The 16,945-nt window shown below is 36.7% G+C and overlaps 3 protein-coding genes across 4 annotated transcripts in view; 1 reads left to right on the top strand and 2 right to left on the bottom strand.

Moving 5' to 3' along the window:
* The window catches only part of LOC140239201 (F-actin-capping protein subunit beta-like), a 191,202-nt gene that overhangs the window by 47,557 nt on the left and 126,700 nt on the right, over positions 1-16,945 (top strand). The gene's annotated exons all lie outside the window — the stretch shown is intronic.
* On the bottom strand, positions 865-2,786 carry LOC140239096 (uncharacterized). The gene is made up of 2 exons (XM_072318989.1): positions 1,951-2,786; positions 865-886 (listed from the first exon to the last, which is right to left on the bottom strand). Exons 1-2 carry the CDS (start codon positions 2,784-2,786, stop codon positions 865-867), a joined length of 858 nt encoding a protein of 285 aa, XP_072175090.1.
* On the bottom strand, positions 5,454-11,541 carry LOC140239095 (uncharacterized). The gene is made up of 2 exons (XM_072318988.1): positions 10,701-11,541; positions 5,454-5,590 (listed from the first exon to the last, which is right to left on the bottom strand). Exons 1-2 carry the CDS (start codon positions 11,539-11,541, stop codon positions 5,454-5,456), a joined length of 978 nt encoding a protein of 325 aa, XP_072175089.1.

Below are 16,945 nucleotides of genomic sequence, written 5' to 3'. Positions count from 1 at the left end.
ACATTTGAAGAGAAGCATACAGAATGATTTGATGCAGGGCTGCATTGAAAATAAAGATAGAAGAACTTGAAAGGTGTCTGCTATTTAACTGAACTGTGCTACTTGTTATTGGACAATGTCACTATTGTGTGCCAAGTCTGAAGCGCAAAGTTTACTTTCTGAAGTTCAAGTTTGGAAACAGAAGTGGGAGAGAAATGATACTTTTTAAAACTTTTAAAAAAATAATATATTTTTAGGCTTTATTCATGATTGACCAGGTTAGTATCAACTCTGTTCTGTTTGAATACTACTACTACTACTACTACTACTACTACTACTACTACTACTACTACTACTACTACTACTAATAATAATGATAATAATTTCAATACAATATATTTATAAGACACTTAAATACAGATGTTTTGAAGCACACAGTTTACGGGAAATTAATATTCAGTCAAAATATATACGAAAATACCAATACAAACACACACACACACAGAAAAAAATAGATACAGTGTATAAATGTGATAAATAAGTACTGAAAATCAAAGTCAGTGTGCACTTTTACTTACCGACCTACAACTGGACCATTCCAAAGAACTATCTACTATAATAAAAGAGATAAGTTTTCAGCAGAGTCGTAAACTGATTAACGGAAATGGCTAGATGTATATAGGCAGGTAGAGAATTCCAGAGAGAATCATCTATTAGATCCTCTATTTTAGCCATGCATAATAGATTGAATTCTTAAGTTTGTCAGGTTTGTCAGTCATGTAGGGTATATATGTACATGGGCTGACTTTATACATTCTTGTTATTTCAGGGCTCAACACTAACTTTTTTTTTTTCTCCGATAGCCCATTCGAGCTTCTAAAATCTTTAAATCTGAAATTTTGGTGGCCTGCAAAAGAAATGCAAAGGCACAAAATGAATCTAAACATAGCAATCCACTTTGAATCATAGATGCCCAATCAGGCCATCCAGAAGATAGTCTTTTTGGAAATTTGGTGGCCTGTCATCAGTTTTTAGTGGCCAGTGGGGCGCCACTGTTAATGTTGAGTCCTGTATTTAAAGTACAAATAGATATGAGAGTACTGCAAAGTATGTGGTGCATATTTGTTAGATTGGGGCTTGGGCCAAAAAAAAAAAATTGTTGCATTGGCGTAACATGAGATTTTCAAATAGGGTCGGTCGGGCGGATTTTTTTTTTTTTTTTTTTTTTTTTTTTTGCTACCTGCATTTTACGTGTAAAACTCGTGCTCAGCTCAGTAAACAGTTACAACTGCTGCACCGAATGTGCCGTGTTCATCTATTCTACAAATTATTTATGAGGCCGATATTACTGGAATTATACCCCTTCACAGAATTGAAAGATGTTGAAATCCCTATCCTGAATGTTTTCACTTCATATTTTACTATTTTGACTTAGATAAGATAGATGCAAATTTCATATGTATATGTACGATCTTTTCATCGCACACGGCGATCTCTATTACAGTCCCACATATACAGATTCGTGTAAGTTCTCCACACAAGAAACCTATGGCAAAACTGTGCACAATACATCGCAGTCTGAATGCTACGTATACACTGAATAAATCTTGTTAGAGTACGTGTCCGTGTTGGAAACAGATGACGTACTGATCAAGGAAGGCTTACATGCGAGGCGCTAGATCTCTCCCTCGTACATCCGATATCCCCAGAGCCGTTTCCACTTCCGGGTTTGTGCGATCGCGATCGCGATCAACAAGATATTTGATATCGATAGCACACAAAAAATAAAAAAACATGGGGTCGGCGGAATTTTTAGGGTCGGGCGGGTTACGCCAATGCAACAATTTTTTTTTTTTGGCCTTGTCAGGGGCAACCATCAAAACATGTACACTATGCTTGATTTGCCTATTATAACAAAATAAGTAAATGACAACCAGAGATATAGGAAGTAATATCACCAATGCAACATACTCTGAATTTGAAGCTGTTTGTGTTGGGAATTTGATATTTTCTGAAGAGCTTATTTGAGTGGCTGTTTGAGGCCCAAGAGTAATTGGAGTTGTTTGGCTGCTGGTAGGGTTTTTGGAATTCTCAGACACATGGGTTGTACATGCTGGAGGGTGATATACAAACTGGGAACAAGATCCTGATGTCAGTGGAAATGTTTCTTCATATGCACAGCAACTGATGGGAAGACAGACATTCATCCAGAAGATCTGTGTCACATGATCATTTACACGAACAGATGATTCCTTTAATGAAGCCTTTTCTTCGTCTTGAAAGCAGAAGAGAGAACCTTCTCCATCACTACCAAGCCTAGATGTGCAGTTAACCTCAGTCCATACAGCTGAATTCTCAGTGGGTTGCACAGTACACTCTACTGGACCTGGGGGACGTTGAACATTGATGAAGGCTATGTGATTGTCTACATAGTGTTTACCATTTCTGTCGCCTAGCACACAAAGTAGATATCCTTGGCTGTCTGTCATACTAATATTGTATATACTGAGAGTCACTGTCAAGTTAGTTGGCATTCTTTTGCTTTCAATGGAGAAACGTCTGCTTTGCTGAGGCGTAAGGCAACCTCGGACTATTGACCCGTTTTTGAAGAAATTGCAAGCATCATGGTGTCGAATCAAGTAAAACTCAAATTCAGGGGTGGAGTCACTGGACAGAGGCTGATGGAACTCCAGAGACACGTTTCTCCCTTCGTAGAACTTGTATACTTCCAAAACCAAACTGTTGCTAAGGTACACCATCAGTGCTGTCAACAGTGCAAGGAGAAAATGCCTTGTGCTGTAATCCATTTTTACTATAAGGAGATGCTGTCCTGTTAAGAGATGAACAAATTTTATCATCAAACATTGACGAACTGTCATTTAGATATTCAAAAACAGACTTTCATATTAAGATATTCATTACTTTCATCAATCTATAATTCTTCGGTAAAGCCTGCTTACAACAGTGCATCAGTTACATGTAGTCTAGCTTCTGGACTCTTTTGTACTCGTAGCGATGATTCACTGTACGGGACAAGCCGTATGAGGGCGTGACACCCGAGGATTGCGATACCCGAGTATTGCTAGGAACTTATAGAGCTTTTGGGGCAGTTTTCCTGTGAATATTTTTTTTTTACCAAATTCTGCTGTGGAGGTCAAGTCTGGTCTGATAAATTTTTGTATACTGTTCGTGTATATACATTTTTTTATATTCACATTGAGCGCGGGCCAGGAAAAAACAGTGTGTGTGTGTCTCTGTGAGTGTGCGCGCGCCCAGTGTGAAATCTGTATCTTTTGTTGACATGGATCAACAGGCTTTACACAATACACCTTATGGAATGCGTATCGCACCCAAATTCTATGCTCATACGTCGCAAAAATCTAGCGAAATTTGAAAATGACTGCAGTTACAGAATTGGGTGTAGAATAAAAAGTCTTGAACCAAATTTAATGATTTTGGTATCATTTTGTGAACTGCAGAAATGCTCTTTCTAATGAAGTCTCAAAAAATATATAACTTTTAGAACGCAAGGTATTGAAAATCCACTGTCCCGCTTTTTTGGGACACCCGGTATATTGATGAAATATTCTGTCCTTGCACTGTCATCAACATGCTGTTTTTCTTTTGCTACCTTTACAAAGTGTACATCTTGAGATCACAATTACACTTTCGTATTACAAGCTCTCCGGAAATAGGTTTGATTACTTTAGTGCATAATCTTTCATCAAGATTGTGACCATGAACAAGCTGCAAAGCCACCTACATGTAGTGAAGCTAAGTCACATGTACAATGTAAGACCAAGTAGTGTGGGAACATGAATGGTCTGATTAGGTTGGTCTTTATCCGCTACCCACCACATCACAGTACATTCAAAACCAGGAACAGTGCCCGTCAGCCATAGCCACATGTCCGTGAATATACTTGTACGTGCATCAAAGCAGATGTAATGGTTGACTTTGAACAGTCAAGATTCTTAGCTGTGTATACCTGGTCAGTGTTGAAGCTGTGCATGATTGGTTGCCAGACTGGGGCAGCCTTCCCACTCCATGAATTCTCATGCTACAAGGTCTTTTAACATGTTAACTATGCGCTTTATAGTAGTAAGATTTGTATTGCACTCGGGCCTTTTTACCCTTTGTGCTCAGAAAGAGAAAAACAAAACAAACAAAAACAAAAAAACTGTGTTACAGGCATTATTGACAGTCATGGTATGATATTTGTGAGCAGGCCTGTGGGTTTATTTTTTACCTCATGTCTACCCTGCCCTTTCAATAACAATGCAGGATATATTTGTGTAATTTATTTCTTGGCATGGGTATCATGATACGATGTACAGAGAATGTGTTTTTACAATGCGTTTATGCAATGTGTTTAGCATGTGTGCTCTATTTCTTTTTGTATTCATTTAATCCCAGAAGGAGTTGATGGATGAATAATATCAAAATATTTGATTACCTAATAAAACTGCAGACCAAGAAAGGACCTTCTGCTCTATGCCAGCCATCAGTTGTTGCACACAAACCAGATATTTCAATGCATATGTTGGCTAATGTATTTAATAATATACATTTTTGCAAGTGTTCATAATTTGCAAATCAGAACTTGCAGAACAATTTCACATCATATGCCCTTAAATTTTCAGTTGATCAAGTACATTAGCCCTTTGCAAGAACAAGAATTTGCAACCATAAACCACCACTTATCTCCACTACTCAAACAATTACATTGGCTGCCTGTTGACAAGAGATCATATGAGATATGCTTGTTGGTTTTTCATTGCCCACACACTTCTGCTCCTAAATACTTATCATAGCTTTTGCACCCTCTCCGCTTTAATCACCCTCGGTTTTGATAATCGCAAAAGAATTTGTAAAAGTTTGCATACTCTTCTTGACTTTGTCACGGGGACAAATTTGGATGTAAAGCCCATTGATTAGTTTTATTGGAAATGGGATATAAAAAAGACCGTTTATTATTATTACCATTATCATTATCATGATCATTACCACAAAAGGCAGCATACAGTACAGTTATCAAAAGCCAATGAGTTATAAACATTTTTACTCCATTTACATGTAACATTCAGAACCAGTAGCTGCACTATGGGTCGGTTGCTCATTGTAGCTCTATCACGTACTAGGTAGTGTGCAAGATATTTGTTCATCTGTGTTTGCTTTATTAGGCTAAGTAAAAAAGACTTTCTGGTCTGGATTTTTGGAGCGAGGTGATGTGGGAGGTCCTAAACAAATCTTTAATACTATTTTTTCATCTGAAACTGCTGCACAGCGCACAGAGCTTGCATGCTGTAGTTTTGCATATCCTAGTATAATGATTTTTATGATACTCGTGGACTACATTCATACGTGCATGCATGCACACCCAAACACACCAAAACCTAGTTAGGATGCTATAAATACCTTCAATGGATGTATAAAGCTATACCACTGCAGGTAATTTCAGCGTCAATGAAGTGTCACTGGAGCACCGCTTTTGAAGTGAAGAACAGCTTGACGTTGATCTGAGTGATGATTGCTAATATGGCCGTGAGGTCCCTGTCCTTAGAGTGAATTTGGCCGACTCCCTCAGCTTTAAGGAAGAGCAGCCTCAGTCCTGAAAATAAAATTTTATTGGAATAGAAAGAAGTCCTGACCAAACATTCTTCCAGAACGTCATTTTAAGTTTCTGTCTGAATGAACGCAAAGATGACATGTTTTAATGAAAGCAAAGAGCAGAGTACTAAAAGACTTGACTAACATATCACTTGGGGCATGGCACATACCAACGAGCTTTACTGAGTTTAAGCTGTACAATTGCCTACAGATAACAGAACATACATCAAGTCCATCAACAAACTGACCTGCACATTGAGCTCTGTGCAGAGAGTGAATAGTTAATTAGAATGTCTTCAATAGAAGCGCTCTAACCCCCCAGCAAGAGGGAACTTTTGCAAAGGGTTTCTGTATCACTATCACGTTGTCTCAATAATAGGTGTGTGTTACATGTACAGTCAAACCTGCCTTAGCGGCCACCTCTCTATAGCGGCCACCTGTCTACAGCGGCCACTGAAAAATCCTCCCGAGAGAAAAGCCATGTTAAAGACCCTGTGTATAGCGGCCACCTGTCTAACGCGGCCAGCGGCCACAAATTTTGTTTCCCGCGGTAGATTTTAACCTGTCTATAGCGGCCAAAAACCCGATGGAGCCGTAGCCGAGCCGATAATTCAGCGTGTTTTTCTGCTTTTTAGCCGTGCCAGTCATTCCTGGGCAGCGTTCAGTGATCGCTACCGCTGCATTCATCACTTATTCAGTCACAATAATGCATTAGTGTTAAGCTTTCTTCATGACTGTGCACATGCTACATGTATACTACTGTGCGACAATTTCATAAACACCGGCATTGTTCTATGCATGATACACACGTGTGCATACGTACACACATACATGTACATGTAGGCAATGCACACAAAGTTGGATCACCTGTCTATAACGGCCACTTTTTCCGTATCCCTTGTGTGGCCGCTATAGACAGGTTTGACTGTACATCTATTGTAGAAAGCTTCTGTTGCAAATCTGCACTGCCAGTAATATTTTCCCTTAGGAAAATAATGTATAACAAAATAAAGGCAATTTTGGCCTCTACCTCTGACGAAGCCTTTCTTGAAATTTCCTATTCATTCCTTGTCCATTATCATTCATTTTCATTTGATATGGTGAAAAGAATCTTAAGAAAGGACATTGTAGATACAATCATTTGAGTGTCAGAATTGTAAGAGATCATACCAACTTAAGAGACAGCCTTTTCTAATGCTCAAGGGCTTAAAATCTAGAAAGTATTGTTGATGAAATTTTTAGTCACTGTCAAGCATACAGTTTACTTACCGACAAGCTCGAAGACTTTAGAGCTGCACTAGATGAGTATAGATATACTGTAGTTGACCAAGGGTAGAAATTCAGGTGAAAAGAGATAGGCAGATGAGTCCTGAGGAACAGCATACACAGTGTGGGCATGTTATGCGGCAAGTTAGCCACGCTGGGATAACTTTGAATATGCCGGCTGAGAATAGTACTACAAAATTGTGGTACCCGTACAACTTATTGCAACTGCTTGGAACAGCAAACAGTGAAACAAGGGCAGAGTGTGACGCACAGTGTCTCCACATGTTATCATGTGTATTGAAGGTTAAAGTCTGATTTCTGTATAACTGGATGACTGAGCAGGGTCCTAGAAGTCAAAGACCATTATTGAATGAAGGGGGAACTCCCATGTTGTGAGCACACATTTCGTTCAGTAAACTTTCATTGCATGTGCTACTGTGGGTCATTATGGTTTTTTTTCTTGTTTTGTTTTCCTTTTGTTATTTTTTTTTTCTCTGTAGTGCAGTATGAATATGACTGTGATTGTGACACTATACTGTTGGGAGATAAACAAACTTCATTGTCAACATTGGCTACCTGTACCTGTTAGATAAACAAAATATCATACTTTGGATATTTAATATTTTAAGCATTTGGTGTTTGGTGTGTGTGTGTGTTTGTGGGAGGGGGGGGGGGATGGGGTTGGAGGAAAGTAATTTACAGCATAATCCAGTGTATGTGATTATGATTGTAATCATGCAAATGTGTTCCAACTCTGTGTATATAGTATTTAAAAGGAAATTCTACTCTAAATGTATATGTGAATTTGGCGAATGCAGAAATTGCAGTGAAAGATGTCAATACAGTTTAAGAAAGATCAGAAAATCTATCCAAAAATCATTGACTTTTACTATTTCTGGTCGAGTCTGTATACTGTCTTTGTTGTAGAGAGAGACCACTCCAGACTCTGAATTCTGACAACATGGGCAACTATTAAAGGAAAAATATGCATTTCTTCATCACGTCAATTTCATTTCTTCGTATGGTATGTAAGTGAAATGCTTTATGCAAGAATTTGAAATCAAGAAAGGGGATGTATTCAGTGTATCATTTCTTTTAGATTCATTTCTTTGCTCTGATTCTCCTTGCTATTTCCATTGCCCTTAAATGCATCAGTTATCACCGTCACATCAGTTTTTAAAAATTTTTAATCATCATCACATCGAACATTGTGATCATCATCATGATCACAATCACTGTCATCATCACAATATCATTGTAAATCATAGTTATCTGATTGCTATCACCATTACTGTCAGCATGACATTCTCTTAGGAAGGTGTAATTTATATAGTTGAAAAAAAGACAGTAAAAAAGAAATCAAACTGTTGGTTTCTGTCACTCTGCTCTAGGTACAGTACATGTCTTTGGTTTGTCATTGCCACTGGCAAAGACTGTATCTCAGATGCACAACATTACAGAATATATTCTGTTCCTCTCACAAGACTTTCATCATCTTGACATTATATGCATATTATAGAAATATAGTGTAGATATGTGCATATGATTGAGGGAGGCAGACTAAAGTTTGTTTGTTTTTTTGTTTAAATCTTTAATCTGTATGATCATTCTTCATCTTTGTCAACATCAATTAATGTTACAATCAAAATCATTTTGTCAGTATGTGCTTTGATGTATTATGAATGCTTATTTCATAATAATTACTTGTACAGTCGTACTGACAAGAAAATCACAAATTGATTTATTTCAAAGAAGACGTGATAAATGCATAAAAAGTAAAGAGAGTAAAGAATGAGATTAGCAAAGAAGCAAAACAGATTATCACATTTATACTTTTATGCAGCAATGATTAAAACCTATGATTCTGGTAGTAAAAACTGTAAACAATTACAATGCAAGTTGACAAGCACTACAAAAGTATCATAGAAACTGAAAGCTGTCAAATATGGAAAAGGCTTTAGTGATAATAGCAGTATGTACATGTGATTTGGAGGATCAGAAAGTCATGCAAACACTTTACGAAGAGTGGTCAGACAAACTATACATATTGCCAAGTACTGCAGAAGCATTGATGTGCAAGAGAAAAAATTGCAAAGCTAGCAAACACTTAAAAGTGCTAAAATTATATACTGAAGTTACATACAATGTAGTTAACATTATCAGAAATTTATGTAAAAATTGTACTTCACGTGTTGAATGCAAGACAACCCTTCTAACTTTATTTATATCAATTCTCTTTTAATATTGATAATAAAATGAAAAAGTTAATCGTGTGTGTATTTTTTCTACAGAAAATCAAAATGAAATAGTAATGATACAGGCCCTACATGTGTGTAAAATGTGAAAGAGATCATAATTCTAAAAGCTGAAACTATTTACATTTATTCCTACACCAATTGACAAACACTGCAAAAGTGTGAATGTAGAAGCCAAATTGTAAAGCTATCCAGCATGAGAAACTGTCAAAATGATACTATGCTATATCAACATGCAGCTTTGAAAGACCAGAAGTTTATGCAACCATACTGTGGATAAGTCAGAGAATCCTTTGTAGCATATTTCATTTATTATTGCATTTTGCATTTAGTTAATAAGCATGATAAGGCTACTGCTTTAGGTTTAGGAATGTAGCATACACTGAATTGATTTTTCGTTAAAAACACTGGAGGTTCAAGGTCAGAGATTATTGCACTTTGGCAAAAAGTGCCACCATTGGCCATAAGTATAGCCTTCCATATCCAGTAGTAATTTTGTTTTGGTAGAAAAGATTAAAGTACATCTAAATACTTGTAGCTGCATGTAATTTTTTTTGACTGAAACTAATACTGGTGATGTGCTGTTGTGATGTGGGCTTTGTGATGGGATATAAAATCTTGAGATTATTTGGTCGAGCGTACACATGGTTGCCATTGGGGGAATCATTGAGATAAAAGATTAATTCAGAAATAAGTGCAAGATTTCTTGGAATTTGTAATGTGATGCTGATCATGATAATTGGTGCGATTCTTGTGTCCACATAGGCAAAAATCTAGAGATTTTGATTGTGATACAAATCTTGAGATTTGTTGTATCCCGCTAATTTGTGTATGTGTACACGTAAATCCCACTGTAATTATATAATGATATTTACTATACATTGCTACATTATTGGCATACGTGAACTTCTTATGTCATCATCCTTCAATGAAATACTTTGTATGGTTTGGGTTTTTTAGAGTATTTAGCTTTGATATTGCTCTTGTACCACACTGAATTACACATTTATGTACAGCATGATGTAAAAGTATAGAAATCATCTGGAATGTCCCTTTAGATTTCCTTGAAGAGCGATAGTGTCATTAGGAATGTATTACAAGGGCAGAAATATCATATGAGTACTGACATGATCTAAAATTGTGAGAGTTGAAAGGTTATGGTCAAACATAGCTGTACTTCTTACCCAAAGGAATGTCATATGAGGGCTGCAACATCAGCTAAGAATGTCTAATACTGGCAAGAAAGATGATATTGCACTGTGGATTTGACCAATGGAAATCGCATTTTATAAGGCTACAACTTCAGGTAGGAATGTCTAAAGCTGGCAAGAAGCTACAAAGTATGTTGTAGTTTGTACCGATGGAAATGCCAAGTGCTGAAAAGCCCACTGTTATTGATGGCACTGACAGTGTATTCCCTGCATATTTTTATTTATTATTATTATTTTTTTAAAAATCATTCTGGCTTGACATGGGCTGCCATCAGAACTTGGGTTAATCGCACCACTTGATTTTCATAGCGGTACAAGTAAAAGGCTACCAATGCGAGAGGGAATAGTATCACCAGTGCAAGTGCACTTTGCACAGTACTTGAAGTTGTTTGTGTCATGACCTCTGTCTTCTTGCTTTCTGTGCTGCATATTTCTGACAAAGTAATTTTCTTTGTGGTTTGTGGTACGGGAGATACTAGAGCTGCTTGGCTGCGGGGAGGGTTTTGGGGATTCTCTGATACGGTGGTATGTATTGGAATGGAATACACAAACTGAGAACAAGATGCAGATGTTAATGGAAATGTTTCCTCATATGAACAGCAATTAATCGGAAGACAGACATTCATCCAGAAGATCTGTGTCACCTGATCATTTATTCGCACTGGCGACTCCTTGTATGGGGCCTTCTCCCCATCTTGAAAGCAGTAGAGAGATCCTTCGCCGTCACTGGCAAGCAAAGACGTGCAGCTTACCTCATTCCATGCAGGGGAATACTCTGAGGTTTTTATGGTACATTCTGCTGGACTTGGTGGACGCAAAACTTCAATGTGGATATCTTGAGTGAAAACCATACTTTCACCATTTCTGTCTTCCCTCAGAGCAAATAGGTATATTTGACTGTCTGCGGAATTAATTGTGTCTATGCTGAGAGTCACTTTCAAGTCAATTGGTGATCTCACACTATGAACAGAGAAACGGCTGAATTGCTGAGGTGGGAGGCAGCCAGGAACCATGGTTCCATTCTTGCAGAAGTAGCATTCGGACTGAATTGAGTAAAGCTCATAATCTAAGGTAGAGTCATTTGACATGGGTTGAGTGAAGTTTATCAGCACATCTCTCCCTTCGTAGAACTTGTAGACTTCCACGGCCAGTCCGTTACTGGAGAACATCATCACGACAGTCAGCAGTGGAAGTAGGAAAGGCCTTCTGCTGTAATCCATATTGTGGACCAGAAAATACCCTGTAGAAGACAGAAAATTTTAAGACAATTCCATAATCTAATTTTTCAAAGCTAGTATCATTACATGAAAATTGATTTATTTTGTAATACAAATATCAGAATTTTGTGCATTTCTGTAGGGAGAGACCTTTACAAGTTGTAATTCGACAAATCTTTGTGTCGACAGCATAATAAACAGATTGTTTATGTTGTCTTTTTATAGCTTGTGATTAATACACAGTATTGAATACAGCTGTGACTAGCATCAGAAGGAAAAAATGGGAAAAAAATCTGTGTCAAAAGCACACACAGGAAATGCCATTATAGTTTTTTAAAGGTTACATTTGTTTGACTCTATGTGATCATTTTCTCTCTCTCTCTTTATACTCCAGAGAAGAAATAGTCACACTGATGTGTTAGTAATATGTTGATAATTATGAGAACTTGATCAATGGAAATGTAGCATGTATACACTATCACACGTGAACTTCATTCCTGTTAAAAAATGAAAATTAATATGTTTTGGAGTATTTTGAGAAAAAAAGTATGGAAAAAATAGAAGTCGCCATACATGACTTTTATTCCTGAAGTACCCTCTCCGTTCAGTAGTGGGTATAAAATATATAGAAAGCTGCTATGTTCATGTTGATCGCATTGTGCCCTAGCAGAAACTGAATTACATGCAATTGGCTCTTGCGTGAAGGATACTGCAATAGCCCATATATCAGTCAGTCAAATATAAAACTTCACATAGGAACCATGATATGATGTGATCTGAGGTAACATTACTTCCGGCATACCTTTTTAGGTAATGTTTTGCATTTTCATCTTTATCCAACTGAAATCATGTTATTTCAGCATTATTTCATGCATGAAATGCATTGAATGTCTCCATTTTAGAGCAGAAATTGACAGTTTCTGCAGGTTTATTGAAAGTGAAACAATGTTATATAGATCTTTAAACTTACCCTTGATTTGTAAGAATTCTTTGGCATATTTTTCTATGAAAGCAAGAGCAAAATGTCTACTTTGTTCAAGCATCGATCTTACAAGATGTTTTGCCTGCTGATTTATGACATTCTTATACCTAGTGAGTGATACATGTACAAAATGTACCTTTGTTTTGTATTTTTAATGTTTGCTGATCAATCTTTTTGATCAGTAAACTGTTGTTCACATTTATTTTCTTTTTTCAGAGCAATAATTTGAAATATTGAATTGACCTCATCTGGCCTTTTTAATATGCATAGGGCTATCATGAACAAATTACTTTCAATCAGACACCAAAGCTAATTAGATACCATTGAGCTTTTGAAAGTGTATTTGTAACAGTTGAGACTTAGTTTCTTGATTATGACTTATCATCCTTTTTTTCAGCTCTGGTTTTGATACTTTGGTATGATGATTAAAAGAATACAGTGGATGTGATGGATAGGCCTATATAGTTTGGATACATGGCTTATAGCACAAAGTGTAGAATGATACCAGTGTGGAACCTTTCCTCGTAGTGCACAGCAACTGCAAAGCTCAAAATATGAATGTTTGACAAAGTTTGATTAGCCTTAAAAGGCCCTTTTTATACCTGCAAGACTGAGAGATGGACCAGGGTGAGATGTGTGCAGTTTTCATACGAGACTTGACAGAAAATCATGAAACCAGACTTCATATAAATTGTAGAAATATCCAAGTCAGTCCTGAGGTCGATTTCTTGTAACTTGAGCACATGTGCGTGATGTCCGAAAAGAGGCAAGCGAAACATGTGCACAACTACAATGTACCTGCAACTTCAGGCTTTCGAACTGGCCTAATGAACAGAACATGCACTAGCAGTGTGTGTTGTCTGCCGTGTGCAGTGTGCAGCGTCCAAAGTCCTCCTGTGTGATTGAGTGAGTGAAAGTGTTTGTAGTCATTCTTTGTGTGAGATGCTTGCCAGTTTCCTGGTGTAGAATTTATGTCTTGCGACTCTTTATGTGTGTGCCCGCGCATGCCATCTGTTTTTTACACTATGTTTCCTTTTTCTCTCGTTGTCATTAATGTGTGTGTGTGTGTGTGTGTCTGTGTCTGTATGCTGCTGTTGATCTCGGGCACAGCTCCAAGATTTTTACCACCAGTATGTCATACCCACAATAACTGATCTTCCGACAGGGTGAATGATGTTCCTCTTGTCATATTCTTTCTAAAGGGGTGTGTTATGTGCACCAGTGATTTGACTGCATGTGGACAATTTTACTCGCACATTTAATTCTCATCTCTCTGTGATGTATGGAAGATTGTTCTGAAAGACCTAATTTTGAGCATTCTTATCACAAATTTTCTAAAAGGATGAATGAGTCTTAATATGTAGAATGTATGACTGACATAACTTAATAGATGACACTGTTTTTATTGAGACCTCTTGATTATCTATTTAGAATATGAGTTGATAGCTGTAATTTGTTAGAAACAGTCATGTAGGTAGCCACCCTCTGCATGGGAGGTGTGAGAAAATGATTCTGGGGAGGTGAGTATGAAACTGGATACTAGGTTGTGAGACTTGCACTGTGGGCGTAATATTTGATAGGTCTGCTCATGTACAGTTCTGTAATATGTTGCTGTTTGTGAAGCTTAAGACAACCACTACAACAAAATAATTCCGTGAACAGAATATCTTCATTGTATCACTCAGAATACTTTGTAGTATACAAGCAATGAGCAGAACAAAATTCATAACACTGTTTTATAAGATTGTGAAAAAGATCAATAATTGTGAATGCCACAGACCTATTACAAAAATGATAGTCACACACCATGTGACATTTCGAAATTCTTGTGAAGTTTGACATGAATGAAACTACATGGAAGTTTTTTATCAACTTCATTCTGTAGAAGATGGAACAACCTTGTACTTTGAGAAATGGAAGTACAGTATTAAAATGAGGCCAGTATACCTCACAAATCTTCACCATTTTTCAAAACATTGTGCCACAGATATGACATTTTGTCAGCATGGACATGACATCTTTGTCCATCACATCGTCTGTTGAGAATGATAAGGGTGTTAAGTTGTCACTAAACCCATAGTGTTCAAGACAACTTAACGCTCTTCTCATTCTCAGCCGACGACATATTGTTCATTAATCTGCTGATATTCTGTAGAAAAAAAGGTTCATATTGTATCACAGAACTTGTGTGAGTCCATTGTTGTTTCAGATGTTCAAAGATTGCACTTGATTTACAAAGATACACAAAGTCTGTTTTGCTTAGAACTTTTGAACATACTCCATGTATGTAGATTACTGAAGTACCAGTACATGAATTATGTCCATGTTTTGAGCTGGATCTGATGTGTTCAACTTCTGACATTTATGCAAGCAGGATATCTTTGTAAAAATCTGTTGATTAATATTTTGTTTTCATCAATGGGAACAATACATAACTTGTTTCTTGGACAGCTCTAATCTTAATGGTTCCTAACTGTCTCAAACAGCAATAAGTACTTTACTGGTATCATTCAGTTTCTAAGTCCTTATTCTTTAAATCTTGTACAGAGAGAAATAGGTGTTACACAGTTTATAACTGTACATTTTTCTTTCTTTTATGGGGGGGGGGGGAAGAACACAGGTGATGAATGAAAATCCATGATGCTCTGGATTCATCAAAACATTTTTTTTTTTTAAACATTATACATATTTTCCCCAAAGTTACCCTTGCTATTAAAAGGACCCACAGAGAGCCAGTGTCATTTTGATATGTCATCTATTAATTTGTATATCTGTGTATGATGTGCTTTTATGTGTGTGTATGGATGCATGCATTTATGTATATCTTCATTTGTTTGTTCATTCATTCATTCTTACATTTATTAATTAATTCATTTATTTATTTATTTATTTATTCATTCATTCATTCATTCATTCATTCATTCATTCATTCATTTATTCAGTCAGTCAGTCAGTCAATCATTCAAAATTCATTCAGTCATTTTTTCCTTTATCTTGTTTCAAACTCATGAATATATAATCATCAAACTTGGCAGAAATCATTCTCAGGACCTGAGGATACAAAGTAGTTTGAATAGTACATGCAGTCCCTATATAGTCTCAGGGGATGGACCCCAACCCCTTGCTATAGATTTCACAGATCTTCCCCAGATCAAGAGGCCATTCAACTAGGTCATTTTGAAGCTGTACACTGTATGTACAGATCTAAAGATATTTCAGAATTTTGCAAGTTGTGGGTGATAGTGGTAATAGTTATTTGTACTTTGGCACTCAAGAACTAACAAGTTTCACATTCAATACAGGGCTTGGCAGGGATGATTTGCCATGGAAGTGACATTTGAATCTATATGAAAATTGAGAAAAGGTCATAATTTGCATTGATTGTGAATAGAATTTAAGTTGCAAAACAAACTAAAAATCCCCTTAAATACCCAGAAGCAACTTCGGGAAGATGAGTGGATTACACAACCCATTCATGATCTGGGCCCCATTTCATAAAAGATGTTAGGATGACAACTCTTGCTGGAATGACAACTTTCCACAGCAAACAGCCAATCAGGAAGCTGTATTCTTGTCGTTACCATGACAATTGTCATTTCCAGCAAAGAGCTGTCATCAAATAAACTCTATATGAAATGGGGTCGTGGACGTGTTAATTGTGTCTTGGGTAAAAACTAGGTTAAATTGGGTAAAAAATTAGTATAACTATAATGAGGTTTCAACAAGATACGTTTAAAGAGACTGACATCCATTTTTTTTGTGTGTCAAAGATTACTCGTGAAAAGCAACAAATAAAACAAACATGTTCTTGGTTGTAATGATAATTGTATTGATGTTTCACCATTGCATAAACAACTCTACCATAATGATTCTACAATATTTCAGACAGTAGAATTCAGAATGCACACAACCAAATGATAGAAGAAAATCAAGAGAGTCTTCAAAACCACTCACAGGATTGTAGTACTGTACAATTTTATGTTAATCCACTCAAAAATACCACAATATATACAATTTAGAAACTTTCAGACACTACTGAACATATACATTTACAAAATGTGATAGCGTGAATACAACTCAACATGAGCAAGATCACATTTCATGATACAAAGGGCAATACTGTATCTATTGACCCAAACGAGGGATGAATATCAAGATAATATTTCAGAATGATAATAGTACTGTAGTGTACACCACACACACACACACACACACACACACACACACACACACACACACACACACACACACACACACACACATTCACACCTTAAATTCACAGTAAATTGTACTTGGAATATCAAAAGCTTTCTGAACAAGAACAGATACATAGGATTCTACATGTATATAAAACAGTATGATTTTAAAAAGTATCTAATTTCATCTACAAAATGACAGGCAGTTCTTTTTGATGTACTTTATACT

This window comes from Diadema setosum, chromosome 15 (genome assembly GCF_964275005.1).
Source record: "Diadema setosum chromosome 15, eeDiaSeto1, whole genome shotgun sequence".
NCBI lineage: Eukaryota > Metazoa > Echinodermata > Echinoidea > Diadematoida > Diadematidae > Diadema > Diadema setosum.
Note: the sequence above shows the minus strand (reverse complement) of the source record. Positions and strands in the feature narration are given on the sequence as shown.

What these genes read in the sequence shown, in the direction of transcription:
- LOC140239096 (XM_072318989.1), bottom strand. Translation starts at nt 2,786, where the DNA reads ATGGATTACAGCACAAGGCATTTTCTCCTTGCACTGTTGACAGCACTG. An exon ending in CAAACAGCTTCAAATTCAGA is followed by an intron (nt 887 to 1,950) that starts GTATGTTGCATT and finishes TTTCTTTTGCAG; the next exon opens with GCCACCAAAATTTCAGATTT.
- LOC140239095 (XM_072318988.1), bottom strand. Translation starts at nt 11,541, where the DNA reads ATGGATTACAGCAGAAGGCCTTTCCTACTTCCACTGCTGACTGTCGTG. An exon ending in CATGACACAAACAACTTCAA is followed by an intron (nt 5,591 to 10,700) that starts GTACTGTGCAAA and finishes TTTTATTTTCAG; the next exon opens with GACTGAGGCTGCTCTTCCTT.